This window comes from Ambystoma mexicanum, chromosome 5q, assembly GCF_040938575.1.
Source record: "Ambystoma mexicanum isolate Mex_15411 chromosome 5q, UKY_AmexF1_1, whole genome shotgun sequence".
NCBI lineage: Eukaryota > Metazoa > Chordata > Amphibia > Caudata > Ambystomatidae > Ambystoma > Ambystoma mexicanum.
This window is the reverse complement of record NC_090933.1, coordinates 62,548,677-62,573,973: the sequence shown is the minus strand read 5'-3', so window position 1 is coordinate 62,573,973 and position 25,297 is coordinate 62,548,677. Positions and strand designations below refer to the sequence as shown.

The following is a 25,297-nucleotide window of genomic DNA, read 5'->3' as shown; positions in this document are numbered from 1 at the left end:
GGGTTTCTGAGAGAAACCCGCCTCTGGCTCCAGAGTCTGCGGTAGGCAGGAAAGTGAGGAGGTGCCAGACTCTGTGCTTAGTCTCCTAGGAGACCCAAATGCACTCTGTGGTGATTGGCTGGCTGACTGTCCGGCAAGGACAGCAGCCCTGCTGGGTGAGTGACAGCTAGGCTGGAATGAATGGGAGAGAATGGAATAAAAGGTGAGCCTTTTGGCTTGGAAGGCATAGTTGACCACTGGACGAAGGAACCAAAGAAGAGCTTGAAGAGTATGCCTGCTGCAACTCCTGGACCGTTGGTTTGCCCGGTGAAGCCCTGCTGCAAGGACTACTTGCCAAGTTCACATCGACAGAGAACCCCCTGCAAGGACGACTTCTCCCGTTGAGTTGGTGGGACCAATTCACTCATGACACCCATCTCAGAGCTGGTTGAATTTCCTCAGTTGCTGCTGGACCCACATAGCCAGGGAGAGGGACACCAGATTGTGGGACTAAATCTTTTGGAAGATGCTCCGACTACCACGAAGCAGGACTGACCAAGCCTGGGCCCTCTCAGCCAAGTGCGGGACCCCAGAAGTAAGGACAGTCCACCTCGACAGCCAGGAACCGCGCTTATTGCCATTTGCTGTACCGCAAGAAGCTGAAATGTGAAACAGTCACTGTAAAGTTTGCCGGTTGCCAGTTTTGACAGTGCCCAAGCAGTGCAAGAGTCCCCTGACGCCCTCCCTCTTGTCCCCACAACTGAGGCCCAGGAACAGTGAGATCCGCAGAGCTGCACAGGAACAGAGATCACCAGCTGCATCTTCTTTACCAAGGTACTGTAAAACCAAGTCTTGGAGAACTTACCTCTTACTGTAGAAGTGCTTGTAACTTCCACAAGTCTAATCAGATTGGCCCTACATTTGATTCTTCTTTTCTTCAAAGACTCCGAAGAACGTGTGCAAAGACTTTTTTCCATTACTTACCAGAAGTGCTTTTTCCTATACAAGACTTTTGCCCATTGACTTTGGCTTAGCCTCTTGAATTGAATGACTATTCTAGTGAACTCTAAAAGTATCTGCACTACTTAAGAATATTTGTGATCTGTTGTGTTCTAATATCCTTTGCCTTTTACCAACTTATAAAGAGTATTCCGAATGCCAACAGTAAGATATGAATGTCCCCAGCACCCTTGTTACTGCTTTATAACTGACTGATTATTCATTGTTTATGCAAGAAACCTTGAGTGTAAAAGTTTATTTGAATACTTGTAACTGTGAATCTTTGTAACTCCACTGCAGCTCACGCTTCCCCTCTTGAGAAGCCTGGCTGCTCAACACGCTACCAAACCTGTGTAGTACAAGCTTATACCAAAGGTTTGGTTGCCTATACCTGTAGTCATAGTTGCTCATAGTGTTCTCATAGGCTACTGCATTCAAACTTTGCCTAACAGTAAGTTGCCTCAAAGTTGTCCGCCTCACATTTCTGACCTCACGTTCTATATGGAGGTTATTGTGGGATGCCATCAGCAAGTCTTGTATGTTGTTGAAGGGGTTTACCACAATTTGCAATTAAAGTATGGAGAATGATGGGTACATCCCTAAAAGGGATACCTGACGTTTCTAATGCCTGTCCTCCCCACCTCATCCCCTCCCTCCCCCCAAACGGGTCCCGAATGAGGGTCACCTCATTGCCAAGAAGTGGTGTTCCCTCATATAGCACCACCAGAGTCAGGATGGCAGCGGCTGCCGTCCCCTGGCCACATGGGAAGAAGTTACCTCCGGGAAAGGAGTGATGATGTCATCAGATTCATCACAGTAGGCTCGTAGCTCTCTGGATACTATTTGTGGAATTTCCAGACTTCGTTCCAGCCTTGTTTTTCTTGCTTTGTTTCTACCGCAAGGGTCATCTATACATCTAGACCGAGGAGATGCTTGTTTTGCAGGATTACTTTACTGTCAGTTGCAGACAGTTTCCATTTGAAAGCCCAAAACGGATGGCAACGGACACTTTAGTAACGTGAAGACAAGATCCAACAATGGTCGCCACTGTCAAACGCTGACCAGACGATCATAAAGCAGAGAACACAGAAGTAGGCCCAGCACAGCTTCCCTTGTCAGACAGCTGAGAATGGAGGAGCAGGCAACCAGTGGTGTAAGTGGAGATCTTTAAAGTTCCACGGCACTGATCGGAATGACTGGGCTGCAGCGAGGTAGGCCAGAATAGTGCTGGCCATTGGTTGGTCTAGGGACTAGTCTGAAATCTTTGTAGGCACCTGTAACTCCTGTTCTCCAGCATTGATGTCTTTCATGGATCCACATGCGGCCCTCCCTCTTAGCCTCCTCTGGCTCTTCTTGGTTCTTACTGCCACGATACACGCGCTATCAAATGTGAAGATGGCCAGCAGGGGTGGAGCGTAAGGGCACCTGTCAATTGGCTGTGGGCAATATGACCTAAAATGACTCTACATTTACATTTTTAAACTACTGGTTACTTTAGTGCTTTATTAAACTGCTATAATGTTAGAGGATTCCCAGCCTGACGGGGAATATTTAAGAGCTTGTTAATCCATGAAAGATAACAGTGCTGGTGAACAGGAGATACCGTAAGTAACTTATTGCTTTCCCAGTATTCATTAAAATCTAAAGAGAACAAGCACACCTAATGTTTACTTTGGTGCTTAAATGTACCAGACCCATTTCATATTTGAAGTGTATTCTTCTGGACAAGAATGCCAAGAATTGGCTTCCAATTAATCTAGCTGAGATACGAAGTCAGTTGTGAAAAAATGTCAATTCCGTATGTTATAGAAGGGATACACTTCTGTATTGGTGTTCATATCGGAAAGGGAACTCGCCAAATGTTCTGTCTAGGCCTCTACAGTTTCCAGAAAGCGGCGTCTCTTGTCCCTCTTCTAAATAACTAAAGCCTCAGCGACTCGATTTATTGATCTCTAAGACAAGATATTAGAGTAAACCACCCCTAGAATAGAATCTCCCAATTTCAATAGTTACTGCCAGTTCTTCACCTATTAACTAATTTTTAAAAAAATGTTTGTGTATTTGGTTTAAATAGGTGACCTTTTACACCAATAAAAATGTCATCCAATACAATTCATAAATTTTACAATAATTAAAATACATTAAGGGACATTTTATCTTCAGGTTGAAATGCATACAAATGCCCAGATTAAAATCAATTTATCATGCAAACAAATCTTAAAATTATTCAACCTTGAAATTCTAATCTTTATCACTCAAGACAGTTTACTGGCCACCGATTGCCATATATGGAAAGCTGCCGCAGGAATCGCCAGCAACTCTGCGCCAATGATATGGCCTTTGTAACTCGCCTATACACGTGTTTCAAGGAGCGACAAGGCAAGGAAGTGGGACAGAGGGTGGACGAAGACAACAATCTTACTAGTCCAACTGACATTGAGATCGCGCAAGTGCAGTGGGAGGGGGAAAAGCGCCAGCAGAAAGGGGAGGGGCCAGTTCTGTACATGGGATCAAAATAATAAGAAGTGCAGACAGCAGGTGTCCCAAAGTGCAGGTAGGGGAGGCAGTGCAGGTGTGCACGGACCTGGGCCCGAAATCGGAGGGTAGCCAGGTGACCAGTGCAGTATCAGATGGGAAATCAGCACGGGAGAGGAAGAGAAGGCAGATACAAAGAGGAAAGCCTTGAGATGTTTCCGGAACCGGAGATGGTTCTCAGGTTTTATAAATGCAGGGAGGCTATAGCCGAAGAAAGATCTACCACCAACTCGTTGCTCGGAGAAGCGACTGACCCTGAGGGAGCTGGAGGTGGAGGAGCGAAGAGCTCGAATAGGAATGTATTTACGAAGAGAGCTGGAGGTATTGAGGACCCAGAAGGCCTTGTGGACAATGCAGAGGGTCTTGAATTTAATCCTTGCAGCCACTGGGAACCAAATGCAGAGATTTCAGTGCTGGAGAGATACGATCCCTGGGCTTGAGGCCCAAGGACAAGTCTCGCAGTCCTGTTTTGGATGAGTTGCAGAGGGCGTAGAGTAGAAACAGGCAGATATAGAAGGAGGCTGTTGATCCATAATTGGTCCGAAGTGTGAATATCGAATTTACTAAAGGCTTTACTGTACTCCAGTCTAAGAGCGTCGCATTGTGTCAAAATGTGATGTGGGCCATCTACCTGCTTGGAGCAGTCTACATAATCTTTCTCTCCTGGATATTTCCACCCAAGGCCCTGTTTTCCCAACTAGGAAGAGTATTCATGTGCACCATGTATGAATCTAATTGCCAGGAGACTAATTAAGAGGTTGGTTGCGCGGCCCCATTTTATGAACCAGTATTAGCATTGAAGATTTCCCAGAATGAGGGACCATCCCGGTTTCGCATATCGTAAGAAATGGCAGCTGGAGTGAAGCCCGCCATTGCAGAGTCTCCTTTTACAACATATTACATAGACCATTGAGGGCAGTGGCCCTGGAAGACTTCGACTTGGCAATACTAGCCAACAAGTTGGCCTCCCTGATATACTGACTTACCACAGTAACACGCATGGACTTTAATACATCCACCGCACAGGGTTCCCCCTCCCGCCCATACAGAATCTCTCAACTGTCCCCACTGCTCCTCTGAAATACCATAAAGCTCCCTGAGCCCCTCTCCCACGCCATGGCAGCGTATGAGATGCCAACATGTCTTAGAATCTTAGGTCTTAAACGGTTTATGAATTTCCAGCCTGCATTGTAGACGGAAAAATATATACTCCTTCAACCAACTTGTAACTTACCCTGGCGGCTGCTATCATTTGTAATTTTTCCCTATCAGCTAAAGTACGGGTACGCTTTGTTTTGCTTTGGTTGAGAACTGGGTAGTGCCTGGAGTGGGGTTTTTTTTGTCTGTAATACAAAACATCTTTTTAGGCGGTCCATGCAATTGGTGTAACATGCCTTTAGGGCATTACAGATTTAACAGCTGCCAAAGCCTTCTTTAAATCGGCCATACAAACATTAACGAAACAGAGCAAGATTGCAGCCTTGTTTTAATCCCTTATTAGTTACTTTTTTTATTAAAACAATCCAAGCTCCAATCTTTTAATTTCCTCTGCAAGCACTACCGACTGTCAAATGCGTAAGAAAAATCAATCAAGGCAACGAGTGGTGGGGGTGATTATTCATCAATGCAGTTTTACTTGGACTATTTGAAAATCAAGAGGTTGTGTACAAGAGAAATTGGGATTTGATGCTCCACTAGTATATTTTTTAAAAAAAACTCTTCAATAATATATTTGCAAATATTTTACTTTGTGATGCTTGTTAATCTGCTTGGAATCGCATGCTGTGCCTATAGTCTGACATCCATTGGTAACCGCAGAGTATTGCATTTTGTCTTTCGAGGATCGAAAGGGAATGTCGACATGGGTGTGCCTGTAACACTATCCGTGACGTGTAGTGTACCCAAAATCCCTTGCGCGTCGAGGTCCCTCAGATTGTTTTTTTTCCACCCAGATAACTGGTCACCCTAATGCGGCGCTCTTGAAAGAGATTGCGTTATTTTTATAATTATCGACTTTGGTCGTTTCTTCCCTTAAGTCACTTTGATGATTGACTCCTGTGCATCGCCGAAAGACTGCTGCGGAATTTCGACGGTCTGTTGATCCGCCGACACTACCGTGGCCGGGCCCTCTGACCGGCCCTTACAGTAGGGCGAGGGGGAGTCAGGGTAGCCATATTCTTTGAAGTATGCCTTTCCTCCATCACCCTCTTTGTTCCTTGGGTTTTGTCATCGATGTATATGTCTTGCGCTATGGACAAGACTCCATTTAGGTTTAGCCTCTCGTGTAGTGCCAAATACTTGTGGAAAGACTAGCACCGTTGGTGCAACAACTGTTTTCCTCTCGACCACAACGAAGCGGTTTATAAACTGCTGCGACCAAAGACAATTAAGGAGTGCTGCTTAAAGCTGTGGGCGGCCTACGGCATTTTGCAGGCTGAAAGTTCTTCTCCCACAGCCGTTGAAAGCGATTTGGGGGGGGGGACTAGCGATGACCAGGCCTCTGTATCAGAAGCCATTGACCTAACGATGGAGAGCTCTTGATCTGCCGCATCCATCCCCAACCCCGCCAGGCATGACGCGAGCCATGCTATGGGGGGGGGAAAAACCCTGCGACAGGGACATACGAGTTGTATACACCAAACGCACAACCCAAGGTTCTGCTTCGGCGGCACAGTCGAAGCGCGCCAACAGACCTGTCAGACTTCGACAGGATCTGCTGATCTTGATGATCGGCAGCCTTCTCCACAACCGCAGCAGCGGCCTGCGACTGGGCATTCTAAAACAAAGGGCGCTAGCACTAAAACCCACTTGGCGGTCGATGCACTCCAGGACGACGCGCAGATGATGGTTAAGACCCCAGTGGTGCCGAAAATCACCCACACAACCTCTGGTTCGCTCGGCACATCTCCCCACCACCCCGGGCATCGGCGATGGCATCGCTAGGATCGCTTCAGCGGTTAGTCAGAAGGAAAGGTCGAAAGACAGTGAAACGGGCAGAACGACTGAAGGACATGCCAAGACACTGAACGGCCGAAGGATGTGCCAAAAGATGCGCCACCGCCTCCAGAATGCCACAAGGGCTATTCTGAGAGTGCTGTGCCCCTATCCAGCACACTAGGGGATGCATCTCGATGTTCCAGAGAGGAGAATGAGCCATTTCCTCTCCTATACCCCTCTGGTTCATCCTCATGGAGCAGTGAGAGATTTGAGGGGTGCATGGAGAAATGTCTCTTATTCTGAAAAGCTTGCTCCCAAAAGGCCAAGGGAGGACCATCCCTTTACACCTATGGGCAAGTTTCCACTGACTTTTGACGATCCTCATGAGGAATATACCCATGACCTCACTGATAACGATGTCCCGGTGGACACATGTGCAAGATGAGGCCCCCTTCGGGGGCGATCAATTGCAATATGGATGACCCTGCAGATCCTATGGACAATTGGGATGACATCCGCCCAGTTGATGCTCAACCTTGGCCGTCCGCTACTACCACCCCGGATCCTGATGCCCTGTGAATGGATTCACCCCCCTCCACCCTAGCCCGCCAAGCCTCCCCTGTGGACTATCAAATGGCGTTTAACGCCATTTGAAGAAGGCAGCTGAACATTTTCAGATCGCCACACAAGAAGCTGTGCCGGATTCCGATTTTGTGGAAGACCTCCTCAAAGAAAAGCCCTCTGCCAGCCAAGCTATTCCTTTAGTTAAACTTTATTAGAAGATGGCACCCTCATTGTTGACACCAACTCAAACTAGAGCAGTGAACCCCAGGTGGAGATTGTTCCGGCCGTCTCCTACCAACACTGCTTACATTAAGGGCGTGCCACTCCAGATTCTTTAGTGGTTACCACTACTGGAAAACGGGCGGGTGTGCCCCTGTCTATAAGAGAGGCACCGCCCGATAGGAGTCCGAGGCTGTATGCATTGGGTAAAAGGGTCACAACTGCTGCTGCATTTTCCACCGGAATAGCTAATAACACCACTTTATTGGCTAACTATGCAGATGTCCAGTGGAACCTGCTGCAAGAAGGCCTTCAAGAAGTACCAGAAACCTTGTGGGCCAGGTCGCTCGCCATCGTATCGGAAGGCAAGCAGGTGAATCAGAATCTGCTTAAAAACAATTTAGATGCTGCAGAAACAGCAGGAAGCACATTGGCACAAGGTACCTTGCCCAAGAGACATGCCTGGCTGAGGAACTATGGGTTTAAACTGGAGACCCAGGCTGCCTTGATAAACCCGTTGAAGAAACCAACTTGTTGGGCAAAGCAGTGGACGACGCACTTGAAACAGCCAAGAAAGAACAAGACACTCGTTCTTTCAGCAGATTTCCCAGTAACCTCAACAGTGGGCGGCTCTTGCCGGTCCTTTCGTGGGCAATCCCGTTCCCCTCCGAACCAGTACAGTTCTGGAAATAACTGGAACTGGGCACAAGGATCTAATGCCACCACCTCCACCTATCGACCGAGAGGACAGTGGCGTGGAAAGTAGAGGCTGTGGTTCCACCCCCAGGGGCTCATCGGCCTCTGGTCAGAAATGACCATCAGATCGGAGTCCCCTCCCATGCCACCCGGTCGGGGGTGTCTAACATCTTTCCTTCAAGCATGGGGAGGGGATAACGACAGACCAGTGGGTACTCAGGACCGTGGCCCACAGGTACTGCATAGAATTTTGCCAACCACCTCAGTTCAGACCACCAACATCACGACGCCTGACTCCAACACCTGCGCATCCTTCTGCAAAAGGTGGTGGTCCTTGAAAAAGGGCACCATAGAAGTTGTCCCGATTCTACAGGTAAACAAGGGTATTTATTCAGTGTACTTCCTTGTACTCCAAAAAGGATCTCACCTTGCGCCCTGGGCTAGACTTGCACCCAGCAAGCAAATTTGTCAAACCTCAAAGGTTTGGTATGGTCACTTTCCAAGAAGTAATCCCACTTCTGAAACGGGGTGATTACATGGCAACACTGGACATGAAAGATACATACTTTCATATATCAATGTTGGCGCACAGAAAATACCCAAGGTTCATGATAGAGGACAAGCACTAGGAGTTCAAAATACTCCGCTTTGGCATTGCCTCAGCGCCAAGGGTGTTTACGAAGGTACTGGCGTGGCAGCAGTGCACCTGCGCAGACAACCCGTCCCGGTTTACCCTTACCTCGACGACTGGCTCATAGCAGGGGAATCCTACGAAGCATGCCTCTTGAACACTCCGAAGACAATAGACCTCTTATTCAGTCTGGGTTTCTCTATCGAGAAAAAAATCCAGCTTAGAGCCCAGTCAAGTCAAACAGTTTCTAGGAGCTCTAATTCGAACAAGGGATGGCCTCGTCTTCCCTAAAAAACGAGAGGGTCCAAAACATGAGGTTTCAAATCCCTCCATATGTAGCCAGTCAGGCAGTGACGGTATGCAAGGCCATGTGACTGCTAGGAATGATGGTGTCCTGTATTTACTTAGTTCATCACGTGCGTCTCCGCATACGTCACTTGCAAGAGTGGCTCAACAGCCAGTGGTGCCAGGCGAGCGGACAATATGGTAGTTGTCTCGCCAACCCTCGTTCTCTCTGCAGTGGTGGTCGAGGGACAACCTCTTGAAGGGGGGGGAAGACCTTCACCACCGCCGCAGTAGAAGCCACTCTCGCGACACTCATTTCTCACGGAGTGGGGCTACTTCAGCAAACAGCGCGCAGAGTGTGGTCCCCAGATGTAGCGTTCAGCCACTTAAATCTGTTGCCGCGATTAGCTGTGTTCAAAGCATTAAAAGCCTTTCAGACAGTTACGGGAAGACAGTCCTGGTCCTAACAGACAGCACAACGGCCATGTTTTACCTGAACAAACAAGGGGGCACCCGCTCCAGGGCTATCCAAGCTGACCCAGAACATTTGGATATGGGCTCTCAAACACAAGATGTTCTTGTTGTCCCAACATCTTCTGGTGGACGTGCAAGCAGGGACTTCCCACTGCCCTTAGAATATGAATGGCGACTACACGAAGACCTCGTCTCCAATGTTTTCGCACTATGGGGCTTCCCAGAGATCGACTTGTTTTCAACTCTGGAGAACGCCCAATGCCTAGATTACGCCTCCAGGTACCCCCAGAACCACTCCAAGGGGAACAGTCTCTGGATAGTATGGTCAGGGAAATTTGTTTAAGCCCACCCACCTCCCACGCCCCCATTGTACCTGACTCGCCTACTAGACTCGGGTCTGGTTTTTAATTCCCTGAAGGTTCACTTATCTGCTCTTTCAGCCTACACTATGTCACAACAAAAGGTGCTGTGGTTGAAAATACCAGTTAAGGCTTTCATGGATGGGGTTAAAAGGATTCAAACCCGCACCGCCCCCCCTTGAGCCTATGCATATGCATATGGCAAGTTTCAAGGATCTTACCTATAAGACAGCCTTCTTAGTGGCTATTACTTCCATTAGAAGGGATGGTGAACTACAGGCCCTTTCAGGTCTAGACCCTTTCGTTACAGTTCAGAGATAAGGTGGTTCTGCGCACTCACCCTCGATTTGTGCCTACATTTATCTCCAAGTTCGATGTGAACCAATCAATAGAACTGCCTAACTTCTTCCAGAACTGCTCCAACGTGGCCGAAAGAAGCCTACACACATTAGATGTGCGCAAAACAGTCATGTTTTACCTGGAAAGGATTAAACCACTGAGTGACTGACCCGTTTTTCATTTCTGTGGCAGCTGGTAGAGAAGGCGATCCTGTCTCTAAATCGGCCATTTCAAGGTGGATTGTCAAATGCATCACTCTGTTTCTCTCTTGCTAAGAAAGAACTGCCCTTCAAGCCTAGAGCACATTCTACTCTGGGGCACTGGGGCTTCCATAGCTTTGATTGCAAATGTTCCCCTAGAGTCCATTTGCAAAGCGGCAACCTGGAGTTCTGTACACACCTTTACAAAACACTATTGCCTAGACACGCGTTCTAGGTCTGATTCTCAAGTGGGACAAGCAGTACTAAGACCTCTTTTCAGTACTGTTCCTTCGCACAACCCACCTCCAACTCTGGGTGCTGCTCGCTAGTCTATACACAGCATGTGATTCTAACCAGATTATCCAGCATCAAAAGACATGCATTACTCACCGTAATAGCATTTCTGATTATTGTATCTGCTTAGATTCCCATGCGCCCACCCTTCCTCCCTGCTCGGGTGGAAGGAACATAGACATCTTACTACATTCTCCCTTTTACGTACTGACTCACGATAGTCATTAGGCTCCCGCACAGCAGGAAAAAATACAATCGGAGGGACCTCAACGCGTGAGGTATTTTGGGTACACTACACGTCACGGATAGTGTTACAGGCACGCCCATGTCGACGTCCCCTTTCGATCCTCAAAAGACAAGATGCAATACTCTGCGGTTACCACTGGATGTCGGACTATATGCTCAGCATGTGAATCTAAGCAGATACAATCATCAGAAATGCTATTACGGTGAGTAATGCATGTCATATGCATTTAACGATGCAACCAGTAGCCTCATGGATCATCTTGATTCACTTTTTTAAATATTGCAATAAAGTTGCCTTCCTTCTTTGATCTTAGAAGATTGTACCAAGAACATTTTTCTGCAGTAGAGGGGAAAGGAAAAATATTTTGGTTTTCTTAAAAATTAAAAATAAATGTAATAAAATAAAGTGTAATGGGTATTTTTTGGCCTTGGGGTGTTTCAAGAGCTTAGAATCTGGAGCAAATACCCCATTCCTGGAGAACCTTTATAGGTAAGTAATGTTTCCGAATTATGCGTGCTGTTCCCTGCCAAAATGTATTCATGGTTCATCATCCCTTCACATCTTCAGTACTTGTGAGAATATTACAGCCATCCAGCTGTTGCTATTAGATGACCTCAGTTTTCTTTCCTTTTTTAAAAATTCTGGTTTAGTCTACATTTTGAACTCTGTGCCTTTTTTATTTTACATATTGCAGACGATCTTCACTTTGTCCTTTTTATTTACTGTTGTACTTCTCTGAAGAGTCTTACCCTTTGTTCACTATCTGGGCATGGTCTACTTCATTAGTGCAAACTAAATATTCAGATGGAGGTTGGTGGCCGGGGGGGCGGGGGGAGATCAGTGCTATCTGCATCTAAGGAAGGGGGTGGCGCATTAACATTAGGAGTAGAGCAGTCCAACTCTGTTAATTCCCTTGAAGGGGCATGTAATGCTCTTGACCTTCCTTACAGCACATCCTGATCTACAAGGCCAAATTACATTACTTTGTCAACCATTCACGCCCGATCTACATGGATAGAGTACTGACCTGTGCAGTGTACTGTTTTAGGAAGTGCAAAAGCACACACAAAAAAAGTTTGGTCCAGACAGACCTAGCTGCTATTGCATGATGCAGCCATCCACACCACAGGTTGGCCTGGGTGGAAGGATAGCTCTGGGGCAACGTATTTGTCTTGGAAGCAAGACAACGCGGCGCAACATAGGTTTGAATCCCGATCCCATGCTTGGGAATCACTCGCGGGTATTAAGCACGTTATAAATGAATAATCCAATAAAAATAATGAAAGAAATGCAGAGCCTGGTAGTTTGAAAAGGGCTCCAGATTTCAACAAATCAGACCATAACACACCTAATCTACCAAGAGTTTTGGGTTGGGGCGGGTGGTGGGGCGAGGGGGTTCAAGAATAGTGGCCAGATGGACTGTTAAACGATAAATCCACGGCGGAGCACAAATGTCTGAAGCATAAACCAGTGAATTTGTGCAAACCTATGTATACACGTCTAAAGTCAAGACAAACACATCTGTTAAACCATAGAGCAAGGCATGCTTGCTAAAGACTGAGTTTGTGACCTCTTTGTAATCAGATGGCTAGCTCTGTAGTTTTGTACCAAACGCAGATCTGCAGCCAGGTACTGCCAATCACAGTTCACGACTGTCACCTTTTTTACTTTGTTTTCCCCCCTAGAATGTCAGGGACTTAGAATGGTATAGAACTTCTTTTTCTGGAGATATGTTTCCTTCAAAGTACAGTGTCACATTTGCAAGTAAACGAAAGATGTCACACAGAGTAAAAACTTTCAGTAAATTAGATGGGCACATTAATAAACCCCTAGCGTAAAAACCAAGCATTATCTAAATGATGTGCTAAAATTTAAAATCTCATCAGGAGAGTTTGAGCTTTTCAGAAAGTGCATAGTTAGTGTCTAGCTGATCTGCTCTTTAAAATGTCGGATGATCAATCTGCATCTACTGTACAAAGACATTGGAATTAATTAGTTTCAAACTTGCACAAATGGCAGTTCCCCCCCCCCTTTTTTTTTAAAACCATTTTTTTTTCTTTTTTTTGTTGCCATTTGGTAGTCATGGGGGCTGAAGATTCAAACAAAACTAAAACGTTACCGGTATATGGGATCCAAAGCCTTAAGTTTCAAGTATTCCAGTGTTGCCCGATCTCCATCAGCAAGTGTTTTAACCCATTGACCATGAGTGAACTTGACCGACCGTATTGGTTTTCATTTTTTGTTTTTATTTATAGTAGAACACCTGGATTGCATAGGTACCCATATCCAATAGTGCATAAAACTGTTTTTACACGTGTTAGCCACTTCTGTTTTACATATTGTCCAATTATCCACATTATTTACTCGTGCCAGAAACTAACTGCCCCCCATTTTGTGGAATCATTTGAGACCAATTTCAGTCTAAATGGAGGAAAAGACCAGAATAAACTAACACAATCTTTGACACGTATGTGAAGGGATGCAAAGTTGTTTTTGGGCAACCCTAGCTATAAAAATTGGAGACTTCACCTTTAAATTCTGTAAATCACTCAGGGTTGTCTTTTTAATGCACTGCCATCTATCTGTAATCTCAGGTTAAAAGATTACTTAAATCAAGTGACAGTTCAGGTTCAGTTCATCATTGTTTTGTATAGCCTGATTTTTCTGTGGGCGGCTAGCTGTTCTATTTTGGAAGTAATCTTTTCGAGGTTTATCGTAATTATATTTCTCATATTCATTAATATACTATGTTTTTCTCCAACAGGTGGATTTAAGGTGGAGGAGCTTGAAAGGATAATACAAAAAGTTAAATGTCTGCAGGATTATGTGGATGAGCCCATCAGGGAACCCCTAGTAGGTATGTTATTTTAATTTATATTTTATGTGAACGTAGAGCTTTATCAGGAGTCTTGCATGTTCAGAAACTGCCCAGATCTGCATTTCACATACACAGGAATTATTTTCAATTATATTTTTTATTTTTGCAATTCAGTCAAATACAACTTTTAGCACAAGCGTCCAGTTCCTAGGGGCTGTTTGCAAGCCAAGTTAATTCTTGGTTAACTTGTCTCCTCCTTGGGCTTGTAAGTTCAGACACTGCTCAAGAAATGTAACAATAGTCCATGAAGTCTTCTCCCCTCTCAGTAGCACGGCCCACCATTCCTCGGTTGACAACGTTCAGTATTCTTCCAAGTATGTGTAAAATGCTGTCCTCAAAGGTTGGGCCCTCACATCTAGTATAAAGTAGGCAAGTTTTCCAATGATCTCTTGATCTTGCAGAATCTGCAGGTCATGTTTTCTTCAAGTCTGGATCTAGATGCTATGACTGCAATTGTGTTGAAGAGGTTGAATCTGATCCTCATTAAATGAGACCTAATGTGAGTGTCTTGGAATTTCTTTAGGTACTCTGGTGTATTTCTATGGCCTCTTCATGTGCAAGAGTTCAAAATAGTTTGGATTTTAACTATTGACGAGGCAAATAAATACAATCTGATATCCACAGCTTTTTCTTAACCTTGGATGTGTTAGACAACAAGTCACTTGGGGAGGATCCCAAATTTGATAGGACGGCTCTCCTCTCAGAATCCCACTGCTACTGCGCTGCTTGCTCCACTTTCGATCTGTTTTTAGGAGAGCTAGTTAGCATTGGGGGAGGATTCACTTTGATGCACTTTCCTAAAAAGTTCAAGGATCTCTACTCTGCCAAGGCCTTTAGGGAAATTAGCCCCTTTTCCCTTCTGATTATCCCTATTGGGACTGCTCTTGGAAGACTGAGGACCCTTTTCCAGAATACTCCCTCTCTGGCCCAGTGCTTGTGGGAACCAACGTAGGTCAGTGTAGGATCACCTTAGGTTTATAAAACTATTGGCAGGATCGAATACCGGCAGAACTTGTGTTTTGATATTAGAGCTTGGTTGGACAGGGCGACAGTTTTCCTTCTCAAATATTGGAGGTTATGTAATACCACTGTGCCTTTGCTGATTTGTACTCCCGGATCCTTAAAGGAGGCCACAGAACTAATCAATGTGGTCCCCAATCTACATTTAAATTGCGGTTTCTTAGATACTCTCCCCTTTTCGAGGGTTAAGATCTTTGTTTTGTTGATGTTAATTTGCAAGTTGTGTTCTACAGCGTATTCTTGTAGTCTTTTTAGTTGTCTTTGTAATCAATCTCTGTAAGATCTAGGAGCACTAGGTCGTCTGAGTACAGTAAACGACTTACTTTCACTCTGCCGATTGTGGGCAGGAAGTATCTAGTTGCTGTCATGAAGGATGCCAGGTCCGACATGTATAAGTTGAAGAGGGCAGGGTCTAAGGGGCATCCTTGTTTGATACCTCTGCCCATTGGAATCTCTCCGCTCACTAGTCTGCTGGTGTTTAGTCTAATTCTCATAGAAGTGTCGGTGTGGAGTGCTCTTGGTGGTTCCAGTAGATCTTCCGGGCAGTTCCAGACTGACAGTTTTTTCCCAAAGGTGTTGCCTATTTATGCTGTTGAATGCTTTTTTAGGCTCTACAGAGGCTAGGTGGATTTAGCACTTTGTTCTCAAGACCTTATCCTTTAAAATGGATAGGAGAACCATCAGGGCATTGTCCCCAGGCTTTTTACAAGGCCTGACTGGAAAATGTCATCTCTGCCTTCTCTGTGTGACCAGTTGTTCAGTCTTTTTAATAGCAATGTCACGTACATTTGTCGCCATCACATCCAACAGGGCGATGGGGCGGTAGCTGTTCGGATAGCTCCTGTTGAAAAGGAGTATGACTTGTGCCGTCATCCAGAAGCGAGGTAGGTTTTTAGCTGGCAGCAAGTTCTCCAGAATCGGGCTTAACAGTGTTGCTCATTGTTCAGGATTTTCTATGAGGGTCATTCTGGTAGGGTCGTCTGGCCCTGGCAAATGAGGGGTTAGAGTGCTTTATCAGGCTCACTAGTTCTTCGTGGTCATAAGCAAGGGACCAGATTGCCAATGATGTTGGTAGTTTTTCCACCCTTTGAGATTGATCCACGTATAAAGATTTGAAGAACATAGTCCAATCTCTGTCGCTCCATTTATTTGTGGATGGTTTTGGCATTGGCCAGACAGTTTAATAAGGCTCAATTTCTCCTGAATTCCTTTTTCGTATTGCTTTCGGCATTTTTTACCTGTCTTGCTGGATCATAGCGCTTTTGTGGCCATTGGTTCAGTGCTTATACTTGTTTCTTAGCCTTTTGATCTCTTTCTGTGGGCAAGACCGATTTTTGTCGCCTCCCGAATAGCCTTCCTCATTTCACATCTTCTCCACAACCTGATGGTCAAATACGTGCTGGTGCCTTGTCGTTGTTTTTGTCGGAATTTCTTTTACTGGAAAGTTGCCAAAATTGGGGTGTAGTTGACTATGGGTGTGATAGTGGTCTATCCATAGATCGCATTCTTGCTGAATATATATCTACGTTTTTTCCACTGTTCTTCTGTACATCGTCTACCTGCATCTGTTGTTCACGGCCTTGACCTCTAGGGGCATTTTGTGCATGGAGCAGTTTGCGTCAGTAAGCCATGACATTCTTAGCCAGTTATGATCACTGGCCTTAGAGCAGACTATTTCGAAAGTGTCTGGCATCTATCAGATCAGAAGAGACAAACATAAAGTCGATGACCAAAGCTTGTGTGCCCCGGTTGGGTGGCAACGCTTATCCTCTTCAAAATAACAATTCAGGACATGAAGGTCTAGACTTCATTAGATCAATTCACAAGAATCCTCTCCGGGTCTGGAGATTGCAAACGTCCGGCTCTGCCATCATTTTCCCCATCTGCTTTCATGCAAGTCAGATTTAGGTCCCCACATAGGATAATTCAGGAGTCTTCCAGGCTGCTGGCTTCATCAATCGTCGCTGCTGTTTTCTCCATCTCTTGTCTCTGCTTTGGCTGGGCTCCAGTAGATGTTAATTAATGTTCAGTATTTGTTAGCCTCCCTTGGGATCCTTTGTTTGTTTAGGGGGATTATTTATTGGATGAAAGGTCCTCTGTTATTATGCGTGACTATTTTGAATTTAGACCCGGTTTTAATCAGTCGGGAGCCACGCCATTGGGTGTCCGACTTGCCCCGTGACTGCCATATGTTAGGCAAGATTGTATGCAGTACCCTGTGGGAGACTGCACCAGCCTTGTCCTCTTGGCAATAGTTAACCCAACCTTTGATATATGCATGTACTACACAAGTTGGTAGTGACTGAGCAGCCAGGCTTATCTCAATAGGGGTCAATTTGAGCTGTAGGGTTGCAACATGGAGATTCACAGTGACAATTATCCAAATAAACACACTCGGTTTCTTGATTAAACATGTATGTCAGTTGAATAAGCCTTCTTTAGAAGGGAACAAATATGTAACACAAAAATATACTTCAATAAATACACTGTTTCAATGAATCCGTAGACACCCTTTGGGGATGGCACATAGACACTTCCTACACCCTGAGGTGACTTAAATTACTAGGACACTGACATATCACTAGCACATTTAGAGCAATACTGAGTTTGGTGTCAAACAGGAAAAGGTTAGAGAATAAAACAGTGGTTAACTAATATTCTGAAGCAGGTAAGTATTTTTGAACCTTCAGTGTCAAGTAAATTAATCCTTTCCCAGTCCCACAAGTTATAGAATGAGTGACTCTTGTTGAGGGATAGTTAAACTCTTCTTACCTCTGACTTGGTACTTTATTAGGGAGCCAGGGCAGCCAATGTTGATTGAGCAAAAAGTATTTGGGAGCTGAAGCACTTCTTGAAGGTAAGTAAAAAGTCTTGCACACTGTTTTTAGAAATCTTTGTAGAAATGAAATCACTGTTGGGCCACAAGCTGAGAGGCTTGTGAGGGGCAAAGCTGCAAGGAACACTGCAAAAGCAACCAAAATAAGTCTCAAATGAGATCCAGCAAGGCTACTCAACAAGGGGTAACTACCCCTTATTTTATAATACGTTAGGTCTGAAGTAATTGTTTCCCGCTGGCTTCTGTTCCAGTTGTCGTATGGCGGATACTGTTGTTTCTGGGCCTCAGTCGTTGGGACATGAGGGAGGACGTCTGGGGACACCTGCACTACGGTTTGAAGGTCAGCGGCAGCAATGGGCAAACTCCAGATCAGCAGCACTTCTGGTGTCAGCTTTTCGCGAATAACACCACTGTGGTTCTCGGATACCTTATGTGATTCCCTCTCTAGGGTCCAGCACGCTGTTGAGGTGGCTCCGGCTTGGTCAGTCCTGCTTCATGGGAGTCGGGAGGATCTTCCTGGAGTTCGGGTCGGACCTGGAAACGATGCACTCGATCTGGTGTTCCTCTCCCTGGCAATCTGTTCCTGCAGCAGCAATGGAAGTATAGCCAGCTCCGAAAGGATGTCCAGACGAGTTCGCTTTGGGGTTGATTGGTCCCCCCAACCCAAGGGGAGAAGTTTGAATTTCATTTTATAAAGCGCAGGCCAGGCCCAGGGGCAACCGGGCGCATACTCTTGTAGACAAGTTACATTATCATTAAATACACAGTAAGTTTATACAAATATACATCAGGATAATACAAAATACAATTAGCAGATTATAATACAAGCAAATAACGGGTGCATGTGTGTAAAACCTGAATACACAGGAAGCAAGTCTGAGTGAGGGGGTCTCATAGCTCATGAGAGAACAGCCAGGTTTTTGCATTGTTCTTGAAGGATAGGAATGATGGTTCATTTCTGATAGGAGTGGCCAGAGTGTTCCAGAAGTCTTCCTTGCAGGGCTTCTCAAGTCGAGGTGAATTCGGAGCTTCAGCAATGCAGCAGGGCTTCACCGGGCAAACCCAACGGTCCAGGAGTTGCAGCAAGAGTCTCTTCTCTTCCAAGTTCTTCTTCGGATTCCTTCGTCCAGTGGTCGATTCTGCCATCTGAGCAAAAGACCTCTCCTTTTATGCAGGTTTCTCCCATTTCATTCGCAGCCTAGCTGTCACTCACACAAGCAGGGTGGCTGTCCTCAATCACCTTTGGGTGCATTCCTGTAACCAAGGGGATTGAGCACAGGGAGTTTTGGGCACCTCGCTCACTTCCTGCCCTGCCAGACGATATGGAGCCAGAGGCGGGCTTCACCAGTGAACCCTGCCAAAGACTCCATGAACAAAGAGACCAAACCTGGTTTGGTGTGCAGAGTAAATCTCAAGAAGGACCTTTCCAACAAGAAATGCGAAAAAAGAAGACTGGGGCCGTTTTGACAAAATGGGCACTCATGGGTGCTTTACTGCAGCTGCAATTGCAGCCTGAGGTAGAAACACACAATGGTAGGAAAACATAAACCACTGACATCAGCCATTAATTGTAGAAAGGGTAACATAAAAATGTTACATGAGAAACTAGACAAAGGGGATACGAAGTAGCCCCTCCAGCACCCTATTGTAAGATGGTGTGTGCTGGGTCTAGAAAGTTAAAAACGTATGTAAAGTCCATTCTGAGGCTTGTTAATCTGCTTAGTATCACATGCTGTGCATATAGTCTGACATCTAGTGATAACCACAGAGTATTGCATCTGGTCTTTCGAGGATCGAAAGGGGATGTCAACATGGGCATGCCTGTAACACTATCCCTAATGTGACGTGTAGTGTACCCAAATCCCTCGCGCGTCGAGGTCCCTCAGATTGTTTTTTCCACTCAGCTAGCTGCTCCCCTTATGCGGAGCTCCTACTTATTTCAGAAAACATCCTGCCCTCTTCATGAGGAGGTTTTTGACCTTGCAGATCAAGAGCCCCTTGACCCTTACTTGCAGGCGGATGATCCCTTTGCAGATACCACTGATCAGACCCAAGATCGGGGGGATTACTGGGGGGCGGGGAGATTACCCACCATGGCTGTCACCCACCCATACCCTGTAAGTAAATTCAATTTCACTCCACTGCTCTTGAAAACAGTAGTTAACTCAAGAGAAGGTATTGTAAACCTTTGGAAAATCTGAAAGAATTCCCTGTGCCACTGCACTGAAGATGCTGGGTGACGATGTAGAAGCATGATGCCTATGGAGGTTGTCTGACTCCAAAACCAAAAGAAACTGACTTCAAATAACAAAAATGCATGAGTGTGAAAAGTCTCACTCTCCAGAATAAGAATGAAAAGTCCTAAAGTCCCGCAAAAGTGCTGGGGGTCTCCAAGGTAGAAGGTAATGGGCATATGTCTGAGAATTCTCCCTAACACTGGATTTATGAGGGAGGTAAATCAGCCCATGTTGGGTTTGGATCTCCACCAAGTTTCTTCAAGGCATATCAAATCTACGTTGATCCAAGGGAGCTCCCCTTCAGCGAACAGATTGGAGAAACCCCTTGTGTTCCAAGAGACTGCCATCCGTTTTCTTTGATTTATGAGGTCTTGGCTAATTGCTGTCAAACGTTGGGGCAGTTGTTAGCCAGAACCATCTACCTTTTTAGTCCTTTCTTTCAAAGCTAATTTTTCCATTTGTAATTATTGTTACTGTCAGGTTCGTCCTCCGTTGGGTAAGATTTCTTTAATCTTTACTAGAGATGTTTGAATGGTGACTTTTAAAATGTCGACACTTCTAGAATACTTGCACTCCACAATAAAGTAATAATTTGCCATATTTCCAACCATCAGGCTCCAATAAACCAATTGGAATGTGCAACTATTTATTTTCAGTGGGAGTAGTTACAAATCACTAAGCAAGTATTTAATAGAAAATAGTACATGCAATATTGTCTTGAACCACCTAAAGTCCATAAAATTAAAACTTCTCTTTTTATGGCAAAATCCCAGAGGCACTATTTATTGTACTAGAAAAAAGTGGTGCAATTCTTCTTTCGTATATGCTCAAGGGAAACAATGGGATCAAACTGTCAAATGTTTACACTTAATTGAGAGAAAAAACGATTAATACAGAATCACATTCATCTTTTGCATTTGTTTTTACTGAAGGCATTTACAATATTCGACATTGCAGAAGTCTTGCAACGTAATCATGTCAATCTTCAAACTTAATGCAGTCGGTAACATATGAACCGTGAGAACAATATAACCGAACTACCAGGATATTTGAACTCCTAATATACAAATATACTAGTTTCATACAGTTAGGAACTGACCTTGAGTCATCTTTGTGTCAAATAAAAACCAGTAAAATTAGTTTAGCTTGGTCAACACATCGCAATGGGACCAAATGTATCCGGGACTGTTGGGTAAGAATTTGTGCAGTCAAACTGGTGTGGGACTACACATTGCTTCTCTTGGTATTGGGTAACCCACCTTTTTAATATAAGGCTGTACTACACAAGTTGGTAGTGTGACTGAGCAGGCAGGCTTATCTTAAGAGGAGTAATGTGAGCTGTAGAGCTGTACAACGAAATCAGTAAATACAGGTATCCAAGTAAACAGTTAATGCATTATTTATGAATACCCAAAGATATTTAAAGCATTCTTTAAAAAGCTGTAACAGTAATCCAAAGTAATGATTCAATTCAAAAAGTGAACAATCAAGCAGGCGAGTAATTCATTCATATGTTACACATGTTCCAGCACCCAGAGGTGATGTAATTTGAGGTCAGTATAACACTTATTTTGTATCCCCTTTGCAGTATTCAGTTATTAAGGAGGGATAGGTTGGGGTTAGAAAAGAAAAGATTGGAATTCTATAAAGACAGTTAGATTTTCCCAATCTGATGCAGGCAGTCTTTTTATCCCAGCATTGTTTTTAACAATACAAACCTGTAGGGGAACATGCTTTGCCAAAGCCAATAGGTTCAGAAGGAGGCCTTTATGGAGCCCGGACAGGCAAAGTCAAAGTTCTGATGCTCTTGTTAGAAAAATGTTCTTAAATGGTGTTCAAAAAGAAATTGCAGCAACTCAAGAGTCTCCTTCAAGAAGCACAAGCTGAAAGGCCATTGCAAGTGAGTTGAGCTCAACTCTGAGTCTGGTTAAGTAGAACTCCCACAGGTAGGAAGTGCCCCAAATGGCAAAAGGATAATGTATCCCCAAGCCTCACAGTACCTTGTTCCAGCTGGATGCCTTCTGGTTACAGTACAGCAGACCGTTGTTCCTGGTCCTTGGTTTTGGTGACGCAAGGAAGGGCGTCTGGCGGGTTCCTGCGGCAGCACTCGAGAGGGACTTTGCAGTACTGGATTTCCATCGATTCAGCAGCTTTGTGGTTTTGGTGCCTTTTTCGCAGCACCAAAGCACAATGAACGGCTCTGGTTAGAAGTTCCTTGATCCCTCTGTCCTGGACTGTGGTGAGAGGACCCTAGATGCGGATGTGCTGCTTCTGTAGGATCACTGGATGTCAAATAGGTTTTGGCCGGATTTGCACTTCGGAAGACGGTGCACTCACAAATGGTCGAGGTACCCCAGGTATTGGGATTCTGCAGCGTTGGAAAGTCACAGCTAGTCAGTGGTTGCGCCAAAATAGTGTCTGGAGTCTACTTGGTAGCACCGGCCTAAGGGAGGAAGTCGTCCTGTACAGGTCTTACTTGTCGATTCGAAAACGGGGTCAGCAGGGCTTCACCGGGCACTGCTCGGTCCAGGAGTGTGCTGCTGGCGTCTTATCTGGTCTCCTGCTTTGGATTTTGTCCTCCAGTGGTGGACTCTGCTTCTAGTCCCAAAACCCTCGCTTTTTATGCAAGTTCCCATTCATTCACAGTCCTAGGCTGTCAAACGCACAGCAGGGTGGCTGTCCTTCAGGACAGCCAGCCAATCAGAACTGGGTTCACTCAGGCACACCTAGAGACAATGGACAGGGAAGTTTCGGGACCCTGCCGCAGAGTTGCATGCAGTACCCTCTGGGACCACCACATACAATTTAGGACTACAGGTGTAAGCAAAACCAACCTTTGGTTTAAGTCTGTACTACACAGTTTTTGGTAGTGAGCTGAGCAGCCCGGCTTATCTCAAGAGGCAATGTTAGCAGTAAAAGAGGTTACACAGAGGTCTTACAATCACATTGGTTCAAGTAGACACTTACACTTTCTTGGTAAAACACTTATTTTTGTATTCATTTAGAAAACATTCACTAGGAGGAGGCACCTTAATATCATACACATACACTTCAGTACAAAACCAATACGTTTCTGAGTGAATTGGGCTGCCCTGAAATAGGAACAAAATGGCATTTCAGTAACTTTAAATAGGAGTACAGGCACAAGTTAATAAAATAGATCACAAATACTTTCTTAGGCAGTGCAAAGAGTTTTAGTTCACTAGAGGACTCTATTCAGTTCAATAGGCCTAGGACAAAGTCAATGGGCTAGTGTCTTAGATAGGAAAGAGCAGTTCTTGTAGTAAACTGTAAAGCCTTTGCCAAAGTTCTCAGAAGTAGTTTGTACATAATAGAATCCTATGTTGGGTCAAAAGCTGAAGAGGCTATAAATTGGGAAAGTTTCACGAATTTTCACTGCGAGAGGTAAGTTCGCTCAATTGGGTTGGCACAGTACCTTTTAATATGAAGAAAAGATGCAGGTGAAGACGTTGGTTCCTGCAGATCTCACTGTTACCGAGCCTCAGTCGTGGGGACAAGAGGGAGTACGTCGGGAGACTCCTGCACTGCAGAGGGACTGGTCAAACAAGCTGGCAAAATGGATGATCTTAGCTTTGAGTAGCTGTCGTCAAGCACACAAGCTGGTGTCTCCCCACTACTCCCCTCCCGCCCCCCCCTGCTTATTCCTAACCAGATGCGAGAATGGGATCCAGGGGGCTTACGAGTTCATTGGTCCCACCAACTCAAAGGAAGCTTGAAGGGGCCCTCTCTGTCAAGATTAACTTGGCAATTCGGACCTGCAGCAGGGCTTCACCGGGCAAACCAACGGTCCAGGAGTTGCAGCAGCCGTCCTCTTCCAGCTTGTCTTCTCTTCTTTCGTTCCAGTGGTCTACTCTGCTTTCCACTCCAAGAGAGTGGCCTTTTAAATGGTGTTCTCCCTTTCATTCCAGCCTAGCTGTCACGCACCCAGCAGGGTGGCTGTCCTTGCCAGTCAGCCAGCCAATCGCACCAGAGTGCATTTGGGTTTCCTAGGAGACTAGGCACAGGGAGTTTCAGGCACCTCCCTCACTTCCTGCCCACCCCAGACACTCCGGTGCCAGAGGCGGTCTTAAGTCCTGAAGCCTGCCAAAGGCGTACAAACAAAGGGGCCAAACCTGGTTTGGTGCGCAGAGACAAACTCTAGAAGGACCTTTCCAAAAAGAAATGGTGAAAAAAGACCAGGACCTGTTTTAAACAAAGGGGCTTAAGGCGCCATCTTGAAAAACATGGCTCCTGCCATTTTTAGCTACCGGTGTTCTCGGTTGGGGAAAAATCATGGTAGTTTGTTGTAAAACCACTGCCACAAGCCATTTCGATAGGAAAAGGTAGAATTTGACTGCTACATGAGTTTCTAGACACGGGATATTGGGCAACCTCTGCAGCACTCTATAGGAAGATGGTGTGTGCTGGGTCTAGGAATTTAAAAAGACTAGTAAAGTCAATTTAACCTCACATTCTCTGGAAAACAGTTTATCCCAGAGAAGGTGTTTAAACCTTTTGAAGTCTAAAAAGACATCCCTGTGGCACAGCACCCTCAGTGAAAAGATGCCTGTGGAGTTATCTAAAACTCCATAATCAAAGAACACAAGAGTAAAACGCACATCAAAATACATGAGTGGGGAAAAAAGGCTGTCTTTCCAGGTAAAAAAAATCAAGTACTCAAAATCCAGCAAAGTTGCTGGGGGTTTTTAAGGTGAAGGGAATTGGCACATTTATGAGAATTCTCCCCAACACTCGTCCCCCCAGAGTAATGGACAGGAGGATTTAATCCACACCTGGAGGAATCTCCTTACTCCAGTCGGTCAAACATTCTGGAGAGACATCAGCATTTTGGTGATTACACCCTGACCTGTGTTGAATGGTAAAATCAAACCCCTGTAGGCTGATTGGCCATCTTAACAATTTAGGATTCTCCCCCTTCATGTGCATTTACCATCTCAAGGGTTGGTGGTCAGTCTGAATCACACAAGTGGATCCATACCAGTATGGTCTAAACTTCTTAAGTGACCACACAATAGCAAAACATTCTCTTTCAATGGTTGCCCACCTTGTTTCTGGGTCCTTCAGCATTCCGCTGATGAAGCGGAACGGGTGCTCCCTACCTTGCTCATCCAGCTGACTCAGAATTGTATTGGAAGCATCTGTTTGCACAATGAAAGTTTGGCTGTAGTTGGGAGCTCTTAAGACGAGCTAGACAAAGGGCTTTCTTAAGTCCTTCAAATGCCTTTGTGCGCTCCTCATTCCACTTGACCCTTTTTAGGAAATTTGGGGGGGGAGACCACATTTAAGGGAGAAACTATGGACCCATAGTTTTCAATGAAGTTCGTATAATAACCAGTGAGACCTAAGAAGGCTCTCACCTGGGTTTGAGTAGTATGGGTGGCCCATTCTTGTACAGCTTGTACTTTGCTAGGCAATGGCCTTATTTTACCTCCTCCTACCTCATGTCCAAGGTAGACCACTTTGCTCTGATCAATTCGACATTTACTTGCCTTTAATGGTCAGATGGGCCTGCTCAAGAGCCTGCAAAACGTATCCAAAGTGGTCAAC

General features: G+C 45.2%; 1 protein-coding gene across 2 annotated transcripts in view; it reads left to right on the top strand.

Annotated features, from left to right (window-relative positions):
• Positions 1–25,297, top strand: part of LOC138497211 (uncharacterized) — an 835,962-nt gene that overhangs the window by 96,346 nt on the left and 714,319 nt on the right. For both annotated transcript variants that reach the window (XM_069620534.1, XM_069620535.1), the window contains exon 5: positions 13,523–13,615. In XM_069620534.1, coding sequence (XP_069476635.1) covers positions 13,523–13,615 — 93 coding nt within the window. The remainder of the gene's footprint in view (positions 1–13,522; positions 13,616–25,297) is intronic.